Raw genomic sequence first — 21699 nt, forward strand, 5'->3', positions numbered from 1 at the left:
TGTTTGTCACAATTCTTTGAGAATTCCTTTTTGACATAGAATTCCTTTGGTAAACATTCAATAAATATCTGAAGACAACATTCAGGAGATAATTAAGATCTGTGTTTGGTGAAAAATGCAGTCATTAGGAAAATCACACAATTTGCAGGATAAAGCAACCAAAAGATGGTGGGATCTGTGTGCTTTATAGGTTTAAAAGGTAAGAAGTTATGGAAGTCATTTGCTGTATGTCTAGCAATGACAATGCTTTTTTTATAGAACTTGAAACAAAACATAAAATAGCATTCACATTGCTTTTCACTTTTCTTATCATGACTAATAATCATTTCCAATTTTCAACAGAAGCCTTTTTAAAGGTTATAATAATAAGCTTGTTATAATAATATATGCTTTGTGTGGAGAAAAAATATGTTACTTTTGAAAGACTGGAAAATTAAATGCACTGAAATAAGACAACACCTTTTACCTTGAGGTCTCCTGTATAAATTCACCACTGTAACAAGTAAAAGACTGTTCAGCAAGATGTGAAATTCCTGGTTTGTCTCAGTCCACTTCCTACTGACCAGGCGCATATCTCTAATGGCTTTCACTGCCATGGCATCTTAGGGTCCATAGAAAAAAGTCATACGACAAAGCTTAGCAAATGAAATGACAATTCCAGTATTAACCTGGAGCCAGATCTGTCAACTGAGACAGAGTGCCATCTCTAAAGCTGTCAAGCTGTCACATTTGACTATTACTATCTTCACTTTAACATTAATAAAGAACGGGCAACAGGCAGACTAACATAGTTAACAGCTTCCACAATTCAGCTTCTACAGGAGAAAGAAGTGCTTGTGCTAACAGGGCCCTGGGAACCTTTTTACAACAGGCAGGCACTTTCCCCTACCCATGCAGTAAGTAGCAACAAGTCACAAACAATGCCTTTCTGTCCAAGCTGGTCTAGGATTTCTATGTGGAAAATAAGACTGGCATCTGAAGACAGAAGCTGGGGTGAAACAAAAATATCTATCGTGTTTCCAAGTAATCATTTCTCACCTGCTAATTAGTTGAAAAATGACTGCAAGCAAGAGAAAAGTTACAGGCGATTAATGAATAGTATGCTAAATAAGATATCTGCTTGTACAGTGACTAAGAATAATAAAACAAAAAATCACAGTAGTTGCTTTGGTTGTCATATCTTAAAAGAATAACTGCAGACACAAAGCTGTCATTTCAACTGAAGTTGTGAGGCTGATATTCTCTTTAATGCTGACCAGAATTAAAGACATTTTATTGTGTTATGTATTTCTCTAATCTGCCTGAAAATCAAGAAAATTTTAGGAGCCATGATGCAGGATAAAAAAGTTGTTCTAACACTTAAGCTCAGTACCCTACCACACACCCCATAGGCTCCTCTCTTAATGTCCAGCGTTGCAATGCTACAGATTTACACATCACATCTGAATAACACTCCCCCAACAACACCTTTGCCGTTGCTCTTTCTCACACTCACAGAAAAACTTTGTCAAGGAACTGGCAAAAGAAAAAAAAAATCATGCAGGTTCTAGAAATTTATTTAGAGGAAACATTTTCTTTTTTCTTTTTTTATGCTGTCTGTCCCTAGGAAGCCATAGATAAGTAATGAAAACATAATGCAAATACTGTATCTCACATATGCATGCTTGCAAATCAAAGTACAACTTTCATGCAAACTAGATAACGCACTTCTGAATGTACTTAACTAGGATATATACTCTCTCTGAGGAAAGAAAAAATTATGCTGCTAATACCATGACTGTCCAAGGCATCCTCAAAGGAATAACAAAGAACAAGAAAGCTGAAGCGGAAACACAACAGCTACTTTCTGCAAAAATAAAATAAATAAAGACAGCGCACTGTTTGGAAACATGAATTGCAAATGAAGATGGAGCTCTTAAAAAAAAAAAACAGAAGAATCCTGTAAGCTGCTCCAAAGACATCAGCACTGAGATTTGTGACACTATCTTCTGAACCCTTGAAAGCAACAATGCTGAAGGAAACAAAGGTATGCTAAACAAGGCTATGGAGTGTTGAATGCACAGCAACCCGTTAACCAGAGGGGAAAAAGAAAAAGACAGAAAGAAAAACAAAAAAAAGTACAGTCAAAGTTGTAATACGCAAGAAGCAGCCCTTCCAAAGAGAATGAAAAATAACCACAACAGACAGCAGAGGAAATTCTATATAAATTGCTAAATTATAAACCACATTAGAACACACGGATTTATAAATCTTAATCACTGCCTGATGTCCTACTCAAAAACATAATAGACTTCTCTTACACTACAAGAGTTGACCTCAACTAACATGCTGTACTACACCAACTAACGTGAAAGGCAAATGCAAACTAATGGCATCATTCCTAATTTTATGAAGTTCAGACAGAAGTAGTAACAAGATGAACTGAGCGACTGTGGAAGCAATGTGATTTTAGAACTCAAACTGCAAACTTCAGCTAGAAGGTAGAAGGTATATATATGTATATATATGTATATATAATAATAAAGTCTTTTTTTTTTTTTAACCAATATTTAATAATCTAAAGAGCCATGGGTATTGAATTTATCTCCCTTATGGCGTATAAAGAGAATCTGTACTGCTTCTTGTTGGTTTAAAGTGGTTTTCTTTATCTTAATTCAACATCTTCTCTATTTTGACTTACTGCAAAATTGAATTCAATAGGTATGGAAACCACATGCTTATGACAACCATATTTAACTGAAAACTTATTAAAACACAGAATAAAAATAAATAAATATTTACTCTTAATTCTTCACTTTGTTACATTTACACAAAAATGAGGACATTCTGTAAGAAAAGAAAAATCTTTTTTAAATGTCTATTACAGTCTGAGAAGCCACATTAGGGAAAAGAAAAATCTTCCTAAATTACTATTTCCATTTACTGATGCAGTTTATCAATTAGAAATGACTTGTGATCTTCCATAAGCATACTACAACACAACTTGGAAAACTAGGAAATACGACTGAAGTGCATTCTAACACCACTCCTCTGGAAGAGAGGACAGTGCAGAAGCACCGCAACCAGTGACACTTCTGAAGACACTTCTGTAGAATTCTGGGGGAAAACGGCACAAATCTCAAGAAGATCAAGAATCTGTTGATCTCTTAGTTAAGTTAGTGAATAACAGTAATATAACACCATATTTTGAAACAACTCAATTGACACCTCTTGAATTTCATAGTTTTACTGCCTTTACATACAAGATTTAATGTGAAATTCTATCTTAGCAAAAACTTCATACCACTGTTATACATTCCTAAAAACCTTGGTAGTAAAAAGCCCTCCTGATCTGCTACCATTACTCCAAAAGTAATGACTGCTTTATTATGCAAATTTTGATGAGATAGCGGTAGAAGTTGAACCTTCCCACTGACACTCCATTACATTTTGTTGTTATGCAACAGATGGCAGCAGAGGGGCAATCTGACAAAATGGCATCTAACATGCAAGTGCACATGAAGAAAAGGCATGGAACTGAATTTCTCTATGAGGAAAAAAACTGCAGCCACTGACATTTTTCTATGCTTTCTGAATGTTTATGGATACCAAGTAGTGAGTGTGAGCACAGTGAGGTACTTGGCGGTGCATTTCCACACTAGCAACAGCGGTTCACCTCCACTGGTGCAAATTTGTATGCATGTGGCATTCAGGTTCTTGTTCATGGCTGACAAAAATGCATATCTAATAGTGGTGACTTGAAAAATAGTGTTTGGTAGCTAAGAATTTGTTCTATCAAGTAACGTTACTGTGATGATCTTTGTAGCTGTTGTAGTTTCCATGAAACTAAGTAGGAGGCATTACTTTTGTACTGACCTAAGAGTGCAACATGCACTAAGTACCAATACCAAGAGTTAGTCTCAACAATGCTTGTGGGTCCCTACCAACTCACGACATCCTATGATTCATTATTTGAGATAATGGGCTTGATTCATGGTTTTCTTCTCATCATACATCTAAGGTCGCAGATAAGCAAAGGCAATAGAAGACTCACACTTCTTAGGAGAAATGTTCATTAAATCCTTTGTCATAATTCTGTTGATTTGTTACCTTTCACTGTTCAACGCAACCACAGAGAGCAGCGTGACTTCCCTGAGGTTATTAATGATTTGAGGGCAACACCACTGCAGCTGAAGTAACATTTGAGTTTCATATATGTCAAAACACTTAGGTTTTTCTAAACTTGACATCACAGAAGCTTGTGAGATACCACCACAAAGCTTTAGCACTAGATTTAACTTTTTCAGACATTCAGACGTGTAGATATATGAGTAATTACCATTACCACACAAGAATACACCTTACAAGATAAAGATACTATTTGCCTGATTTAAAAATGACTCCCTTCATTCCACTAAGTTCCTAATGTTCATTAGACAGGTTATTGGTGATTGCTTCTGCTGAAGTATGGCAGACAGGTAAGACCATTACACTCTATTAGATCTCATGAGATGCCAAGCATATCCTTTCACAAGCAGCGTTTCTAACTCCTGCTTAAGCCAATGGGATTAGAAGGCAGCCTATATATATCAAGACTGATTTTTCAAAGTTCATATTGCCTACAAAAATTCAAATTCATAACACAAGAGGAAAATGAATGCATCAGTGCACTACAGTGCTGCACAGTTTAACTGAATACATGCTGTGCGTTAACAGCATTGACAGCTTCTAATTAAAAAGCAATCATGAAGAAAAACAATTTTATTGTATTAACATTAATACATAGCAGCTAGAGACAAAGGAACTACTTTTCTGTATTAGCCTTAACAGACATTGGCATACCTGCCTTTCTTTCCAGAATACTGAAACAGCTGACTTCTCAACCTTTATGAAACTTAACTCAAGAGAAAGCAACACAATCTCAATATAGACATGCTAAAAATCCCTGACAGTATTTTTTCTATCACTAAAGTACTGACACAATAGTTACTTAGTGTGTTAGAAAAATGATTAATATAATTTTTACTAGCATTATTAACAATGACTTCTCTAATGCTACCAGACAATTTCAAATCTCAGAAACAGTCAAATGATGTACATACCTGCAATTGGAATATTCTGTGAGATTGATAGTTGTACATCTCCAGTCCCAGGTGGCATATCAATTACTAAATAGTCCAGTTCACCCCAGTCAACCTAGAGGAAAACAACAAAATGTATGTTGGAGTTTTGAAGGGTTTTTATTTAAGGCACTTTAAAGGACACAAGGACGGAAATAAAACATGTTATGTAGAACAGGTGAACCAAGGACACCTCAAAGAATGACACTGAGACAATGTCATTTTTCGTGTAACAAATATTGCTTAAAAACTGTTTCCATCAAATACTGACTCATTTTGCATATTACTTGTCAATTCCTTGAAATAATGTATAATCTCCTAAGCAGTCCTTATTAGGCTGCTTCTGTGAAGTCATTCACGCATGTAGAACTATTGGTACTGAATGTACTGATATTTACTAGGAAAAAGAGCTGTTTATTAAAAAAAAAGATTTGTTAAATTGAAGTCTATTACAAAAAATGATTTGTTAAATTAAAGTCACCGGGTATAATACACAGATCTACAATGCACATAAGACATCACAGAATAAATCAAGACTACTGGTTGCTAGGCATCAAATGAGAGTGATGAAAGGTCCTAGGTTCAGACCTGCAACTGCTGTGATTACATATGTTCTTGACCAGTACAGACCTTCTGGTGAGCTAAATAACTCTCCTTGCAATGCTGTGTACTTTGGTTCTTCATGAGCTCCAATGCAAAGGAGCTGTTGAGCAATACAGCCCCTTCTAAACCAGGAAAGGAAACAGTACTACCCCATATTATGTAAAGCCAAGCTACACTTTGCCTAAACATTTCCCAGTGGCTAACTAAGCCTTAGGAGACCCATGATTTGACTCTGACTCAGTGTAGGTTAATACCAGTGCACTTTTATAGCCAGCAACAATGATACGAGGTCTCTTGTCTCTACAGTAGAGAAGCTTTAGAAATCACAGCCACATTAAAAACAATGAAGATGCACAAATGTCTCCCCTCACTCTTTGGTCCACACAGACAATGTGATTATATGCTGCATCTGATTCAAACTACAGATACAGTCTGCACTAAATAAGAAAACGCTAAACTAGAATTTCATCTTCTCTTGTTTTGCATGTTTCTTTAGTGTCATCTGAACAGTAGAAACAATCACCATTTTTGCCTGTCTCCAGTTATTGTTCTGAAGTGTCAGACTTTTTCAAGGGAATGTTCATTTCATTGAGTCTTTGTACAGATAGAGATGCTGGGGAAGCACAAACCATGCTAAATCCACCCTAGTAATACAACGTAGCAGTCCTGCAAGAAACAGAATGGTTCAGGGCTGACTGCTAAAGACAGAAGATTTCAAAGCACTTCCTGGAAAAGACTGATGGGAAAAGTGAGTTACCAGATCTTTAAGCATCTAAATTAGGGATTGTAAATTGACATCAGGCCCTCCTCCTATTCCTTGTTTCCTATACAAACGCTGCAGAAACACTAAATGGTGCCAAAGACCATTTCTAGCTAAACAGAAAATGCTACTTTTTTTTAAACCACAGCAAACACTGCAGGTTTCTTTATTTTTACATTTAGCATTGATCGATATTATAATACTATCAATATTTTGCCAGTGAAAATGACATATGCTGAGCAGACTTCTTAAGTAATTAACATTCATAATCATATCAAGATTATAATTCCAAAGAAGAATCTCACTTACATGCAGAAACGAACAACCTAAAGATAAGCATGAGATACAGAAGCCAGATTATTTCAAAAATCCACTGTTTTTACTTATTTTTCTTATCTTGTTTTGTAATTAGCAATATTAATTACATACCAGGGCTTGAAGATGTCTCCTTTTCCAGAGACAATTAACTTTGCTCACATGGAGGCATGAACTTCATATTTCTATGTTTCTTAATTAAAAATTAACCATTACAAAAGTGACAAATTGCAAGGTTACTGATACAGATGCTACAAAGCAGCAGTAGCTTACAACAAGAGAAAAGTCAATTCCTTAGAGATATTCAGCTAAACACATCTGCCATAAAAGGTGTATATTTAAATATACAAGAATAGAGCTTTCATGATAATCACAGCCATTTTGCAACATTAAGGTAGTGAGTGTTTCGTTCATACAAAGGATTAGATCAAAATGCCTTTTTTCCTCTCATGTCTTTAGAACGCATGATCCTGGCATCTTTTGTTAAGCCCAAATTTACAAGTCCACTCATTATGTTCTCCTTCCTTAAATTCCTCTGTAGGAACTTCAATTAAACTCATTTCTTGTCTTCTGCCTTGCAGTAAGATGCAGACCTGAAACACACATGCAACTATCCACCTCTACTGTTATTCTGACTCTCTTACCTAGTCTGCCAAAACCAGTTATGGCTTTAGAAAAACTTAGATACTGAGTTCCAGTTCTTTACTACAAAAGCTCAGCTTCAAGCATCACCTCAAAAGAATACTGCAAAATAGTTAAACAAACCAATCCTCACCACCTTTACCAGGGATGACTGAATAAACTGCTTTCAAAATTCACTAAGCAGAATGGGAGAAAGGGGACAGAAATTCAAAGGCATCGGAGCTATCTGCCTCAACCTTGCTTAGTGACTCTGTAACAAGAACTTGCTGGATTGCATTATGAATAATGATTTTTAAGTTATAAACCTCTGCAAACAGATGTTAACAATGGAATCTTAAGCACGTGGTGAACCTCATGGTAAATCTCATTGCTAGGCAACAGAAAAGATACTCCTAACACCCAGGGCAATTACATTATAATGCTTTAGCTAATTCATGGCACTGAAATCACCTTATTTGTTTTCTTCAAATTAATTAATTGAAAGAATTATCCTCGTCAAATTAATTGTGTTCTGCTATAATTCCTACAAATCTGACAAGAAAAAAAAAATTGGAGAAAGTACAACAATATAGCAGTACTGCAAAGGATATTTTTCTGCTCTACAGAGTAGCAGCAAGACAGGCTCCTGTCATGCTAGTTCAAAAATAAAGTAAGAGATATTTAGATGTGCACATGTTGAATATGTGCAAGAATTATCCTCCGCATAACTCACAATTGTGCCAGTACAACTGTTGGAAGTGGGACAGCAAACTGGACTGGAAAACTACTCCTTATTAAAAAATACATCTACATACATATATTAGATTGTATGAAAGAACTAAGCTAGTGTTTTTGCCTGGGAACAAACAATATCCTGCAGCCAATATGGACCTGCTTGGACACAGGCTGGAGAATTTCACACCTCACCTCATTTCACTCTGCAGACTTCTGCTTAGGGCAGAACAGGACTATGACAAACACTGGATTTCAGTTGCTCCTCCATCATTGTCCCACAAGGGTATGCAATACGACAGGCTTTTATTAAACAATTATTGAATATAATTTGGAAGGTGTAACTATTTGTTATAGAAATGCACACATTATTAAAGGAGGAAAAAAAAAATCCAAGTCTTTTACTGAATATTGATAAAGCAGAAAAAAGAGAGACATTTTAAATTAACTTAAAATTGGAACATATAGTCATAGGAGTGGCTTTCTGAAGTCTCTTATTGTCATTCTTTCAACATTATTTAAATAGGATGTATAATCAGGCTGTGATATAAAACACTAATTTGAATGCAAATTTTGTTTATATGCAAGAATTCACCAACTCAGGATCACCAGTCCTCATGTTCTCCTACGGTTCTAAGTGCACCTCCATGCAAATGTCCTTGCATACAAGTAAATGAGCTCAGATTAACAGCACATTACACTAAAGGAGGTCCCTTTGCAAGCACTAAGCAGACAGCAGTTACAAAAGCCTGCCTTGTAGCATCTGTAACCTGTCAGCACCTCCACCCATGTCAAAGAGAGCTAAAACCTTCGATGTTCTAATATACACAGTGTGTAAAACATTTCAAACCACAGAAATATAATTTTGCTTTCCTTAAGTATATCATTCATCTTTTTTAAAAAAAGGTTTAACTTGACATTTATTGTTAAGCAACATAATTAAGTGCCACGTGCCTCTGTGTTTTTTCCCTTGCTCAGAAACACCATGAATGCTTCCATGTAAATTACTTGAATCAATCACTGTTTATGTGACAATTCATAATCAAAGCACCAGATACGCATTTTGAGCAAGGGTTCCAAATGGCAAGACAAACCTCAGAGCATAGGAAAAAAACATGCCTTTTCTGTTGAGGAATTTAGGCTGAGAATCCTGTGAGCATGAGGTAAAAATGACAGAATATTAGCACAGAAGAAGGATTGCTGCTTGTGGTTTTGAAGTAATCCTGGTGTTTGGTAAATAACAGAAGATATTATTTATTTGTTCTTACTAAGAGGAATACATGCAGAGTTTCAATCAAGCAGCACTGCAGGTGCAGACTTGGCAGCAGCCAGCCAAGCTCTGAACACCAGTATCAGAAAAGTCTAAGAGCTACACTGCAGACAGCCTAAGGTCTATTCCTGCCTACCGCCCCCTCCTCTAACCGCTGTGTTGGGGATATATATGCGATTCAGTGCAGGCAAATAGCTGAACGGAACAAAGCTCAGAAAATGTGTTATAAACTTACAATATTGTAATTTTTTAAAAACATATACTCATTCTCACAAATATTTGATAAAGAACAGGAGATGCTCAGTCCCTGCAGAAACTTTCTCTCCACCACTGAAATAATTACTTGCACTATAGCAGCTTCTTACACTATAGCAGGAGATTCCATAGTGCTTAATGCAACTTGACACTTTCTGAATGAAGAACACTGCTCCTCTGACTTGTCCTGTGAAGCTTAACCAATCTTGAAGACTTGCAATTTAACACCACAAAAAACCAATGCACTGCAGTAATTCAAATCCCCTCTAAGGTATTTTTGAGCAGTCACTTTTTTTTTTTTTTGGCCAAAGTTCAGAGAGAAATTGAGGTGAAGCCTGAGAACAGTTTTCTCCAATGATTTCCATAAGGAGAAGGAAATTCTCCTATTCCTCTCAAATACAAACTCTAAATGCCTAGAAATCAGAGCTGTGTTAAAGTCAACCACTGAAAAGGGAACTGGCTTCCTCCTCCCTGATGGTTTTTTTACAGCATTAAGATCTGAAGGCAGATAAGAATATGAGGCAGTAAGGCTGAGGTTTCTGTCACCCTCACCAAATACAACCTACAGGTTAACCCACCTGAACTACCATATCCCAGACGACTCAATAACGAAGAGTTTGAGGACAGGCACTTTATGCCAAGCTTCTACCCAAGCACAGCAACACCAGCCAAGGCTGCATCAGCCTCAGAGGCTCTGAGAGCAGCTTGACATGTCCTCAACAGTCTGTGGCTGGTCACTGGAGATAACTGAAAAGGAGTAGCTTTGTGCATCCCCGAAACAATTACTGGAGATAGTATCAGCAAAATTGTGTATAAAAATCTCCCTATGGAAGTGCCTTTGTGAGATGAAACTTATTTCACAGCAATTCAAAGCACTTGCTCTCTAATAGAAGACATTTTGAGAAACAAACTGTTATGCAGTCAGTCTTGAGATTGATCACTCATCTGCTACTCTCCACCCTTGACCCACAAACAGACTGTACCTATATAACATAGAACATATTTCTGAAGAACCTTCTTCCTGTTCAGTGATATAAAATAGTCTGCAGTTCAGCTTCTCAATAATGATGTTCAGAACATAATTGTGCAAGACAATTTTCTTATGCCTTTCAGCAATAAAGTTAAGTAAAGAAAACAAAAACATAACCCTAAGCAAATTGGAAGAAAGTGAATTAGTAACACATCATCCAAATGAACTATTAAACAGGTTGGTGCAATTGCTTTATGGATATCACCTAAACAATTAAGCCTCTTAGAGCTCTGCCTAAGCACAAAGGGACATCGGCATTATTTAACTATCAGTCTCAAAGTTAACAGACCACTTCTGAGTCAGCGCTGTTAGGAATCCATTTCAGCTCATAAGATTAACATGTACTGTCTGCACAATCAAAAGGGAGAAATTTATTAAATCAGTCCTCCATGTATGATTAAGCCAGTCTTTTTCTAATGATGTTAAAAAGCTGGTGTATAATTCAAGATTCAATGCCTAAGGTATACAACAGAATGCTGTTTGCCTAATTATCTTTACAAGTCATTTAACTACTTTAAACTTCAGTTTATATTCTGGTTTAAAAAATAATATTTAACTTATTAGTAGGTTAATAAAGGCACAATTTTGTGACTCATTGAGAAACTGATTTTACATTAGTAGTTAAACGGAATAATATTAAATTTAAAAAGTTTAAAAAAATTCTGTTTAAGCGTTTAATTCTTTTCTGGTACAGAATACAGGACTTCAGGACACTAGTCCTAAAGACTTCAAGAAAAAGATAACAGAAGAAAATAACATCATAGATGTTGTTCAGATCATGTAAGATGCTGCTGAAGAAATTTCCCCAGTATTACCATAAGGAGAGTAACATAAAAAAATGGAAAAGAATCAATTAGTTGTAGACCGCTGAACTGAGGCCAGAGATAGTAAATCTCAATACGGAGCTAGATTTTCTGTTTGGTGAGATGTTATCTAACCTCAGAATAAGAAGCCTTGAGTTGAAACATTAATTTTCAACAATAAAGTGCTACATGCATATATTTTAGAATAACCTGTTTTCCCACACTGACAAAACTCTATTGTCCAAACTTTATGTACTTAAAATTCACAAGCATATCCTCCCCAGTCACTGAATTCTGAATAGTCTACCCTTGCTAATGAAATCAGCATTGGACTCAGCTTACCCTGGAGTACAATAATCAATACATCCAACAAGAAACAAGAAATCACAGCAAGGCCACATAATAAGAATATGGAACCTTTTACTTCCACAGGAAGACTCAAGGGGATGAGAGAGTGAAAAGAGAGAGTAAGTGAGAACACAGGCAAGAGCAAGCCAAGTAAATCACTGACTCACTGGGATTCTCAACCATGGGCTGGTCCATAAACATTGAGCTGATACAAGTTTTCTGTTAAATGAACTGCCTTTAGGCTAGAAAGTAGTAAAGCCAACTACACAGAGATTGTTTTTACAAAGAGCAGAACACAAAACATGCATTATAAGAGCAGACAAGATATAACAAACATAAATAAATCTAAGAATTACATACATTATGCAACTGTATACACAACTTTTCAAATTAAAGGTATACTTACTGTTAGAGTACTAAAAGCATTTACTATGGATTAGACAGACAACCTACGATGGCTTCATACACAAGATTGCCAAAATAACTGCCATGCTTGCAGATTCATGCTCTTGCATCCACTTATGCCCTCAGTTCTAATTCTGCAACAGCAAATTAGAAGCGTTATTTGTAATTTAAAGCTAATTAAAATAATTCACTAAAAATGCTGATACTATGAATTAAGGGTCATTAAGTGATTACTGCCAAGAAAGGGTCAGGTTCCATATTTTCATCTCCATTCTAGGCTTCTATTCAACTCCAATTCTTACTTCTTAAGAAATATACAGAAAAAAATTGTTTACATCTAGCACCAAAAAAAATCTTGACTTCACAGAAAAAGAGGCATATTCCAAAGGCATAATTCTGCCTTAAACTATTTTTCTTTTAAAAGATATTGCTGTTTGAGCAAAAAACAAACAAAAACAACCCAGAAAAGTGGTAAGGTTTTTTGGGTCGGGAGGAAAAAAAAATACATGAAATCTTTGGTACCTTTAGTACAACTGTTCTACATTTCTGTCAATCATTTAGTAAGTGAGGAATAATCACTATCTGCCAAGAATACAGGTACAAAACCTGCTCATAGATTTGACTACCCACATTATTTTCTGGGAGCAAAAGAGATAGAGAATGATGTATTGAGTGAAGGATCAGTCTCTCAATTTCAGTGGTAAGAACAGAAGCCAATTCATTAAAAACAAAACAACAACCAACTTATTGACTCAATTTAAAAAAATCTGTTAAATTCACACTTTACTTCATAAAGCAAATTTGAGTGATTCTGAACAATCTACTAATGGTGCAAGAGCAGGACAATACTCTGTTTTGAACAAAAATATGAAAAATGGAAAAAAATGGAAAAAATATATAAACAAACAAATAAATAAATCAGCATTAGTGAACTCCACCTACACATTCAGAAGCAACCCAAAGCTCTCTTCAAGATCTTGACTGCTCAAGAAGCAAATGCAACTACAGCTGAAGAAGGTACAGCAGTGGGCAGACTAACTCCTTCCTCACTTACCTCCTCAGTTATTATATTTTTGTGTGTATGTGTTATTACTGTTAGACATTAAAAGGCTTTTCCTTGACTTGGCACAGCAAACTCCAAACTGACTAACCAACTTGAGAGTAATCAAACTACAATTTGGTAATCAACACTTCAAACTCACTGCTGTCCTTAGGCAAAGTACTGTTTACTAATAGAAAATATTACTATCCTGAGAGTACAATTTTAGCTGTAATTTCAACTGCAGCACTAATAAAGAAAGTCTGGCAAAGGTGTCTGTACTTCAGAATTTCTTTAGCTTTCTCATCATAGTCAATATCTACCAGCAGCCCTCAGTAGATATACTATATCCATAGTTACTTCAGTTTACTTTTGCAGTACAGTTTGACCTAATACTTAAGAAGGCAGCACCCAAAACCAACACGTAACACCTCATAAGCAATTCTTCTGATTCACAACAACTCAAACTGTGAATTATATGGGAGCTGTGTGCTTGTAATCCAGAGTTATACCAAAATTTCTGTTCTGCACCAAGTGTAAGGCCCTTTTGGGATCCAATAATTATATTATATTATATTATAGTTCAGTGAGAGAGGAGCCCTACAGTCTTATGAAACCCATCAGGCAAGCATGCTCAAAACGCACCTGTCACTGTTAACACTGAATCCAACACAAAGCTGAGTACTCACAGCCACTTCAAAACAAACTAAAGCCAGAACACTGGTTCAGCTGCTGTAATTGTGGGTTTTGATATCATAATTAGATATATGAGACAACTCATACAGAAGATGGAAGGTATGAGTTTCATTTATCTCAGCCACCAGACAAGGAAAACAAAAGTCACAGAAGCAACCATGACCACATACATCAACTCAGAGTTGTCTAATCCAGGCTACACGTAGGTGCTGAAATCCAGGACACACAGAAAGTGAGATATCTCACAGGATTTTCCTAAAACTTCTGCTCAGAATCCACAGTATCGCTCATTTCCAGCCTGTGACCCTCCCACAGTTGACCTTAAGACTATTAATTTCCATTTATTCCACAACAAGCTTCAAACTTCCAAACTCATTATGATACCATTTGTGTTCTGCTAATGCAATAGCAAAGAGTCTGAAGGTATCTCCAAGATGGGTAAATAACCTCTCAGCAACACTGGCAATGACAAAGGAGGCATTCCCACCATCCTAGATAGATCCAGTTCAGGTTTTTCTTTGAACTCCATTCCTTAAGGCCAGGCACCCACCTTTCTGGCACTGCCATACAGTGTGTGATCACAGCAATGATGATAACCACGCTCCTTTTTGGCATTTAACTTACAAGATCTACAAAGAACAAACAGACTCCCTTTATCACTTCAAAAGAACATAGAGAGCAGAAGAGTGGCGTATGAGGTGCCTACAACACTTGATATTTTGTGAAGTCTCATGCAAATAATAAATGCTTCATTTAGAAAAGAAATAGTGCCTTCTCTTTTCTCAGTTCCTCTGCCACCAGTATTCCTGTTTAGCAAACACATATGAGCATGATTAAATGGCAGCCTCTTTCCCTAAAGGACAAATGTAGATGACATTTTTTAGGCACAAAGTTCTAAACTTTGCTGCAGACAGATGACGCAATCCTTTAAACCTCACAATAGCTTTAAATAAAGCTCCAGAAATAAAATATAAATACATGTAAGTATCAGTATCAGTTCTAGCCCTAAGGCAGCCATTTTGGAAAAACAGGAGTTCCCCTCCATTTCTCCCTGCCTAGTCAAACCCAGAAAGAACAGTTGCATGTTTTACATTTGTTTTATTTTATGCAAAGGAGGGCAGACACATGCATACCTGTGCAATCTGTGCAGGAGACGAGACTACTGGAAGCAGAGCAAGGAAAACATTCTCACAGCCTGTTCCCACAGCGGTAGCTGCACAGTCATAACCATGACAGCTGAGGAACCAAGCCAAGAAATGTTTGCTGTAAATACATTCTCACTTACTCGTGAAGCTTTTTTTTCTTTTTTCCTTATTTTTTCTTAATCCTCAAAAGCAGTTAAAATACACTTAGTGCAAATGCGTCCAGTTCTGCCCTAAGTTACTGGCTAATGTTTTTGTTTTCTTCTGGCTTTCATTTCTTTTTACAATTGCCGATTCCTTTCAGTGACTATAATCCTTTCTCATATCAGCTGCTAACACAAGCCAATAAATCAACAGGCATCTGTATTAATCTTATTTGCTTCATTAGGGAAAGAAAGGCAACAAAACAGGTTTTGTAGCTTCAGTTGGAAACAAAAGAATCAAGTCTACATTCATTCAATCATACCTTTCCCAAAATACTCAGGAATGCATCACACAGGGGTGACAATAGGAATGCTGCAACTTCACAAGGCACATGGAGGGCCTGGGGTAGACAGAAGTTTTTTAATCTCCTAAATGTTTGCTGAATCTAATGCTTAGCTTCTCACCTCCAGGAAGTACAATCACTTCCCTTGCAATATGTACATACTGCCTGGGACTGGTTTAGGCATTTCTCTATGAACAGACAAGGGCTTGCAAAGTGATTATTAGTATTTTTGCATATTAGAATTGACTACACAAATAATTCCTGTAGCAGGCTTTTCTAAACATCAACACTATAAATTAAAGCTTAGTTTCAAGCCCGCTGGCTTGAGAAGAAATGTGCTTACTTTTCCTTTAGTCAAAGCAAAAGAAATGCAACAAAAATCAGGATAAACTTTCTCTTAAAAACAATAAACTCTTTTATAAGGTATAAGAGAATAATCTCACCTTGCCCTTGAAAAAGATACCTTAAATTAGTCATGAAATAAGTCATGTCTCTCGACCTTCCCTCCTTCTAAATGAAAGCTCATGAAAGACTTGCTGGTTGGACATACAAAACCATGAAGCACAGCTTATGAGAGCATATCTTGCTGCAAAACGTGGCCACCATTACTACTGAGTTTTGTCCCCCTCCTCAATGGTAAATATTGTATTTGTTTTACTTAAAAAGGTCAAGGTATCAGTGATACTCTGTACAATGATTAAGTGTCTGGATCTTTTAATTTTTGTACTGGGATCACAAAAATATAAACAAAAAAGCATCCTCACTACCTCAAGATGCAACTGCTTTTGTGTTCCAAAAAACACTGATACCTCAGCTTTCCCCCCCAAAAAGACTTTAGTCTGGACTAACAAATTTTATACTCAATTCAGGCTGAGATAACTCAATAGAAAAATAAAGCACAAGATACAATTTTAAGATTGTTGAAATGCTGACAACATTTATTTTTTTAAAAATACAGTGACACCTGGTGAGACTACCATATTTTAAAATTATGCACTGCAAAGAACAAATATCTTTGCAGTTTATTATGTAGACACAGCTTTGTTTAGTTCTCCGAAATGTAAACTGTAAATATCCTGCTACAGACTATCAGTTCTCCATCACTTGCAGACTGGTTAAGTATATGAATATTGCAAAACAATTCAGTGTTGAAATTAGAAAAACAAAAAACAAAAACAAAAAAAAAACCTCAAATGAAAAACATTGAAAAAAAAAAACATAAAAAGAAAGAAGAAAATAAAATTAATATTCTGCATTTAGCATACACACTTTGGATACATCTATTTTGTTGATAAAGAGACAAGCAAAGATGGAACGTTAATATATTAAAATGCAAAAATATGATAAAATACTGATCCTTATTCCACTTCCTGATCACTTTAGCTACGATTTCCCAGTACAGTATCTCTTCTTATCTCCACAATCTGCTGGCAGCACAATGCAAGTTAAATGCCTTCAAGAGAAACCACTTGACAGAGTGATCTTCCTAAACCAAAAGCGTTAAAAACAAGACTCCAAAAGATCCTCCTACTTCTTCCTTTGCTGCAGTGTTGGGTTCCCCCCCCCCCCCCCCCCCAATTGGTCTTTACATTTACAATAAGAATAATTTTCATCATTGACTCAGTACTGCTATTCTGGGGATCTTTTCAATTCACTCAAAATATCGCTGCAAAAAAAAAATAATAATAATAATAATAAAAATCAGAACCATCAACTTGTTATTGTTGCCTTCCTCCCAATCCAAGATGTGTCATTCTCTGCTGAATCCTAGCTCACCAGTCCCTCTTATCCACCCATTCACTCTATCAGTAATTTTATACCGATGAAATATGACTTTTTTTTCCCCCTCCCACGCCACTAATAATTCCATCCTTCAGCAAACCCCACTGACAATTATCAACAAATAGTTAAACACTAAAACTGGAACTTTATGTCAAATCCCACAAGTCATACATTTGAAGGATAATAAAGAAAACCTGTTTTGGTTACCCTACTAAGCTACAGCTAGTACCTATTCTTTTAAAGCACTGGTAAAGAAACTGAAGGTATCTCCAAGAGGGGAAAATATCCTCTCAGCAATGCTGGGTATGTGATGTTGAGGTGCATTTCCACCATCACAGGTGTGGAGAGGATCTAGCTCAGGCTTTATTTGACTCAACTCTATTCCTGCATACCTTTCAGGCATTGCAACATTCAATACAGCAATACACATTGTCCCTGTTTCATCTAGCCTACAGCTACCGAAAAGCCTTCCTTATCACTGGGGACTCCTTCTGAAGGTTTTGACTGAACACTTTAGCTAGTGATCTTCTTGTTAAAGGACATGGCCATTTTCTCCTCTCTGAGCTGCAGCCTTTAAAAACTTACATTCAATTACTCAATAACCAGCTGGATGCCTATTTTAGAATTAATCACAGAACAATTTAGGTTGGAAAGGACGTCAGGAAGTCATCCGGTTCATCCTTCCACACAAAGCAGAACTTAGAGCAGGTTACTCAGAATCTTGTCCAGCTGAGTTCTGAATATCTTCCAAAAGAGAATCTACATTCACTCTGGGCAAGCTTTTTAGATATATGATTGCTTTCACTGTTATATAATAAATCATACTATATAGTGCAATTTGTGTTCATTACCTTTGTGCTATCACTGTGCACATTCAGGAAGCATCTACCTCCATCATCTCTGTACATATCCATTAGGCAGCTGAAGACAACAGTTCAGATTTTCCTTTAACCTTCTCAAAAATCAGATACATCCAATTTTCTCAGTGACTCTTCACTCATTACATCTTTTATCCTCCTTATCATTTTGATGGCTCTTTGCAGGAGGAGATACAAGTGAGGTAGCATGTACCTTCAGAGCTTAAGCAACTGTGCACATATCTACAAGACATTTAGACCCCAATGATTATCAGTTGTGGTGAATGCCAGTAACAAATTTACACCAACATCCAAGAACTAAGAAGTCTGGATGGCTAACAAATTTTTATATCATTGATATATACATATAGCTTGGGAAGCTAGAACACAAAATCTGTTATGCTCAATATAATAAATGTATAATAAATTTTATAAATATGAAACATCATAAAAGGAAGAAGCTTAAATTTACTTGGAAGTTGTAAATAATAGTCTTTTTATTTCTATGACTTTTTGTGAAGCAGTAACTCACTACTGCACTGAACACCATACTCATACACAATGAAATCTCCACAGTCCCAAAAATACTGCAAAAGAAAACACACAAACTCAGACAGAAACTAAAGGACAAATTTTAGCAAACCATACTAATCAATCAGACAGTTCAGCATATAATATTCAACTCCCTTTTAGTGTTCCTGTAATATACTGCTTTCATATCACTTCTAGTTTAGAACCTCTTCCCCTAGCTTCTTAACTGTTTTGATAAACAGAGATAAACAAGATGGTACAAAACAGTGAAAAAATATGTTAAAGAATTTACAAGACTTAATACATCTGTTTATAAACACAAAAGGTAAATGGGATTAGACGATTGAACAAAGACATCATATACTGAACGGTCTACTGACGGAATATGCATGGTACAACAGTAAACAGGAACTCAGTAGCTACTTTACCAGGTGCAAATACATTTGCTCTTGGTATCTTATCTACTTTTGTTGCCTTCTCAAGTGCAGCATTATGTATACCTAAAATAAACTACATTTAAGAAAAAATTGCTCCTGATTTCAATTTCTTCCAGTCATGATACTGCACAGCTATTTCATATGATAACTTAGCATTACAGAATTATGCTATGAGAAAAGAGTTCCACTTGTATTTATGTACACACACACCTCTATACAAATGTTACCACCATTACTTCTGTTAAGTGTTGGTTTCAAATCAACTCTTCTCTTAGCAGAGACCAGCTTCAAAAGCAAAGCTGCACAAAGAACTTCCATGTCTAGCCAAACTGTACAACTGTAATAGCCACATAAACAGAATTACAGGGTTTTTTGTTTGTTTGCTTTTTAAAGGGCAAGTCTGGATCTTCAGAATACAGCTCTAATCAGCTTTGGGTTTCTCTAATAAAATCATTTTTGTGTTCTGCTGACTAGGTTCTTTCAACATCAGTCTACAGGGAATGAAGTCTGTCCATGTATTTAAGTGCAAAGCACCATTTTCTCTCATTCATGTGCAAATGCCCTGCCTTGAAAGGCTTGCATCACTTCTGCTAACTTCCCTGTATTCTTTCTTTTCCAGTTGTATTCCTCCCAGTGAAAGTTCATTTCATTTTCATTCAATACATACCTTCTATTAAACAGAGGCACTACACTGTTGCTTAAAAGGAGGAGGAAGGAAGAGACAGCGGAAATAAAATTAGATAATAGGAAATGTATTTTAATGACTTTTCATTTTCAACTGAGCCACTGCAGGAGAAGCTTCATTATCTTTCTGGGAAAATGTGTTCATGCTTTTCAGATGCATGTAAGGAACCTTTACAGCTCACAATATGCTTTAGCAGTGCCGAAATCTTAGTCTGTAACTGTACTATGCCAAAGATGCTGCCAATGCCCAAGATGTTCTTGCTGCTCTAGAGGAGCACAACAAGGAACAAATAGAGGAGTCTTGCCATGTAAGATTTGAGTAGTCTGCAAAAACGTTGGTTACAGTGACATGGCAGGGTAAGAAATTCTGTTAGGGATGTTAGTCAAGCAGAGACCCCTGCCTTGAAAAGAATGCAGCTTCTGAGTTCACTACAGGGGAACTGTTTCCACTTAACAGAATTGCTGACATCCATAATCCGCATCAGAGAATCACAGAATGTCCTAGGCTAGAAGGGACTCACAAGGATCATTGAGTTCAAATCCTGTTTCCACGTAGGAATGCGTCATATCTGAATTTCTTCTAGGCAATCCACTTCTCTGTCTGCTGAAATCAGCCTTACAGCTCACAGGGAGAGGCAGAGGACAAGTAGGTAGTGACTCAACTTTACTGACGTGACAAGTACACATAAGCACTTCATGCTGAAATATGCACTTCATTTATACCTTTCATTTTTAAAAAAATAAAATAAAAAAAAAATAGGTAAACTAACTAGCCAACTTATCTTTATTTTATTTTTTTTTCAACTCCATGCTTATATTTTGACCTGATGAACTGCTATTTCATATCTGTTAAGGTCCAAGAAACCAACAGGTGATATCCTTCGCACTCTAAAAAATATTCCCTTTCACTTGCTATAGTCATAACAGAAATGCAACAATTAAATTGGCGGCCAACTGCAGCACCACTTCCCTTCTGCAAGACTTTCAGTGAAACAATTGCCACGATATACCATATGATGCACAGCAGCCGGTCTCGTAGCAGCTCTTGAATCACTTCAGGATTATGCCTGTTCTCTTCTATTTGCTCCATTGCTATTGATCTGCCAAGATGTTTGCAGACAGAAATGGACATGGTGCTAGAAAACTTACAATGTAGACTGTCTGGAATAGTGGTAATGACCATTTAAAATTCTTGCAGCAGCAGCAGTTCAAAGCAGAGTACAAGTTTTGCTAGCCTCCTCCCTTTCTTCTCTCAGCTGTCTACTTGACACTTCAGAGCTCCTCAGCAACATTACTGTTCAAGTACAAACTTCAGGTAACTCTCAAATTACGTCAGTATATTTACTGTATTTAGAACTCACTTCTATAACAAATACACCAAGACAATAGGACTGAGTCAGGACAGTCCCAGTAAAGGAATGAGTGCTGAAGGGGACTTACACAAAAGAGGAGGCAGCATCTGAAGTGTATACTATGTGGAAAGTAAGTAGAAAAAAAAATTTCTGCTACAGATAACAGTGGAGAACTACTGAAACTTCTGTGCCTGGGCCATAATGGTATCTTCACAGAAAAGAATTCAGAACTATAGTTTAAAAAATTCCAGTAAACCGAAAAAATTCTCCCCACAAGCCCAAGACAGTAAGTCGTTCTTCAGACCTCCTCTTTCAGATGTGAGGCTCAATTGTCAGGGAAATCACTGATGCCCTGAACATTAAAGGACCCTGCTTTAATAGTGTGCATTTGCTTCTCCAGCTCCTAGGGAGCTTATGAGCTCCAATGCATGGCATCATCTGTGCCCTCCAT

The 21699-nt window shown here is 36.5% G+C and overlaps 1 protein-coding gene across 1 annotated transcript in view; it reads right to left on the reverse strand.

Annotated features, from left to right (window-relative positions):
* NUBPL (NUBP iron-sulfur cluster assembly factor, mitochondrial) overlaps positions 1-21699 on the reverse strand; it is a 76731-nt gene that overhangs the window by 26503 nt on the left and 28529 nt on the right. The window contains exon 7 of the mRNA XM_072337010.1: positions 5082-5175. Within this exon, the coding sequence (XP_072193111.1) occupies positions 5082-5175 (94 nt within the window). The remainder of the gene's footprint in view (positions 1-5081; positions 5176-21699) is intronic.

The sequence above is a fragment of the Excalfactoria chinensis genome, chromosome 5 (genome assembly GCF_039878825.1).
Source record: "Excalfactoria chinensis isolate bCotChi1 chromosome 5, bCotChi1.hap2, whole genome shotgun sequence".
Lineage (NCBI taxonomy): Eukaryota > Metazoa > Chordata > Aves > Galliformes > Phasianidae > Excalfactoria > Excalfactoria chinensis.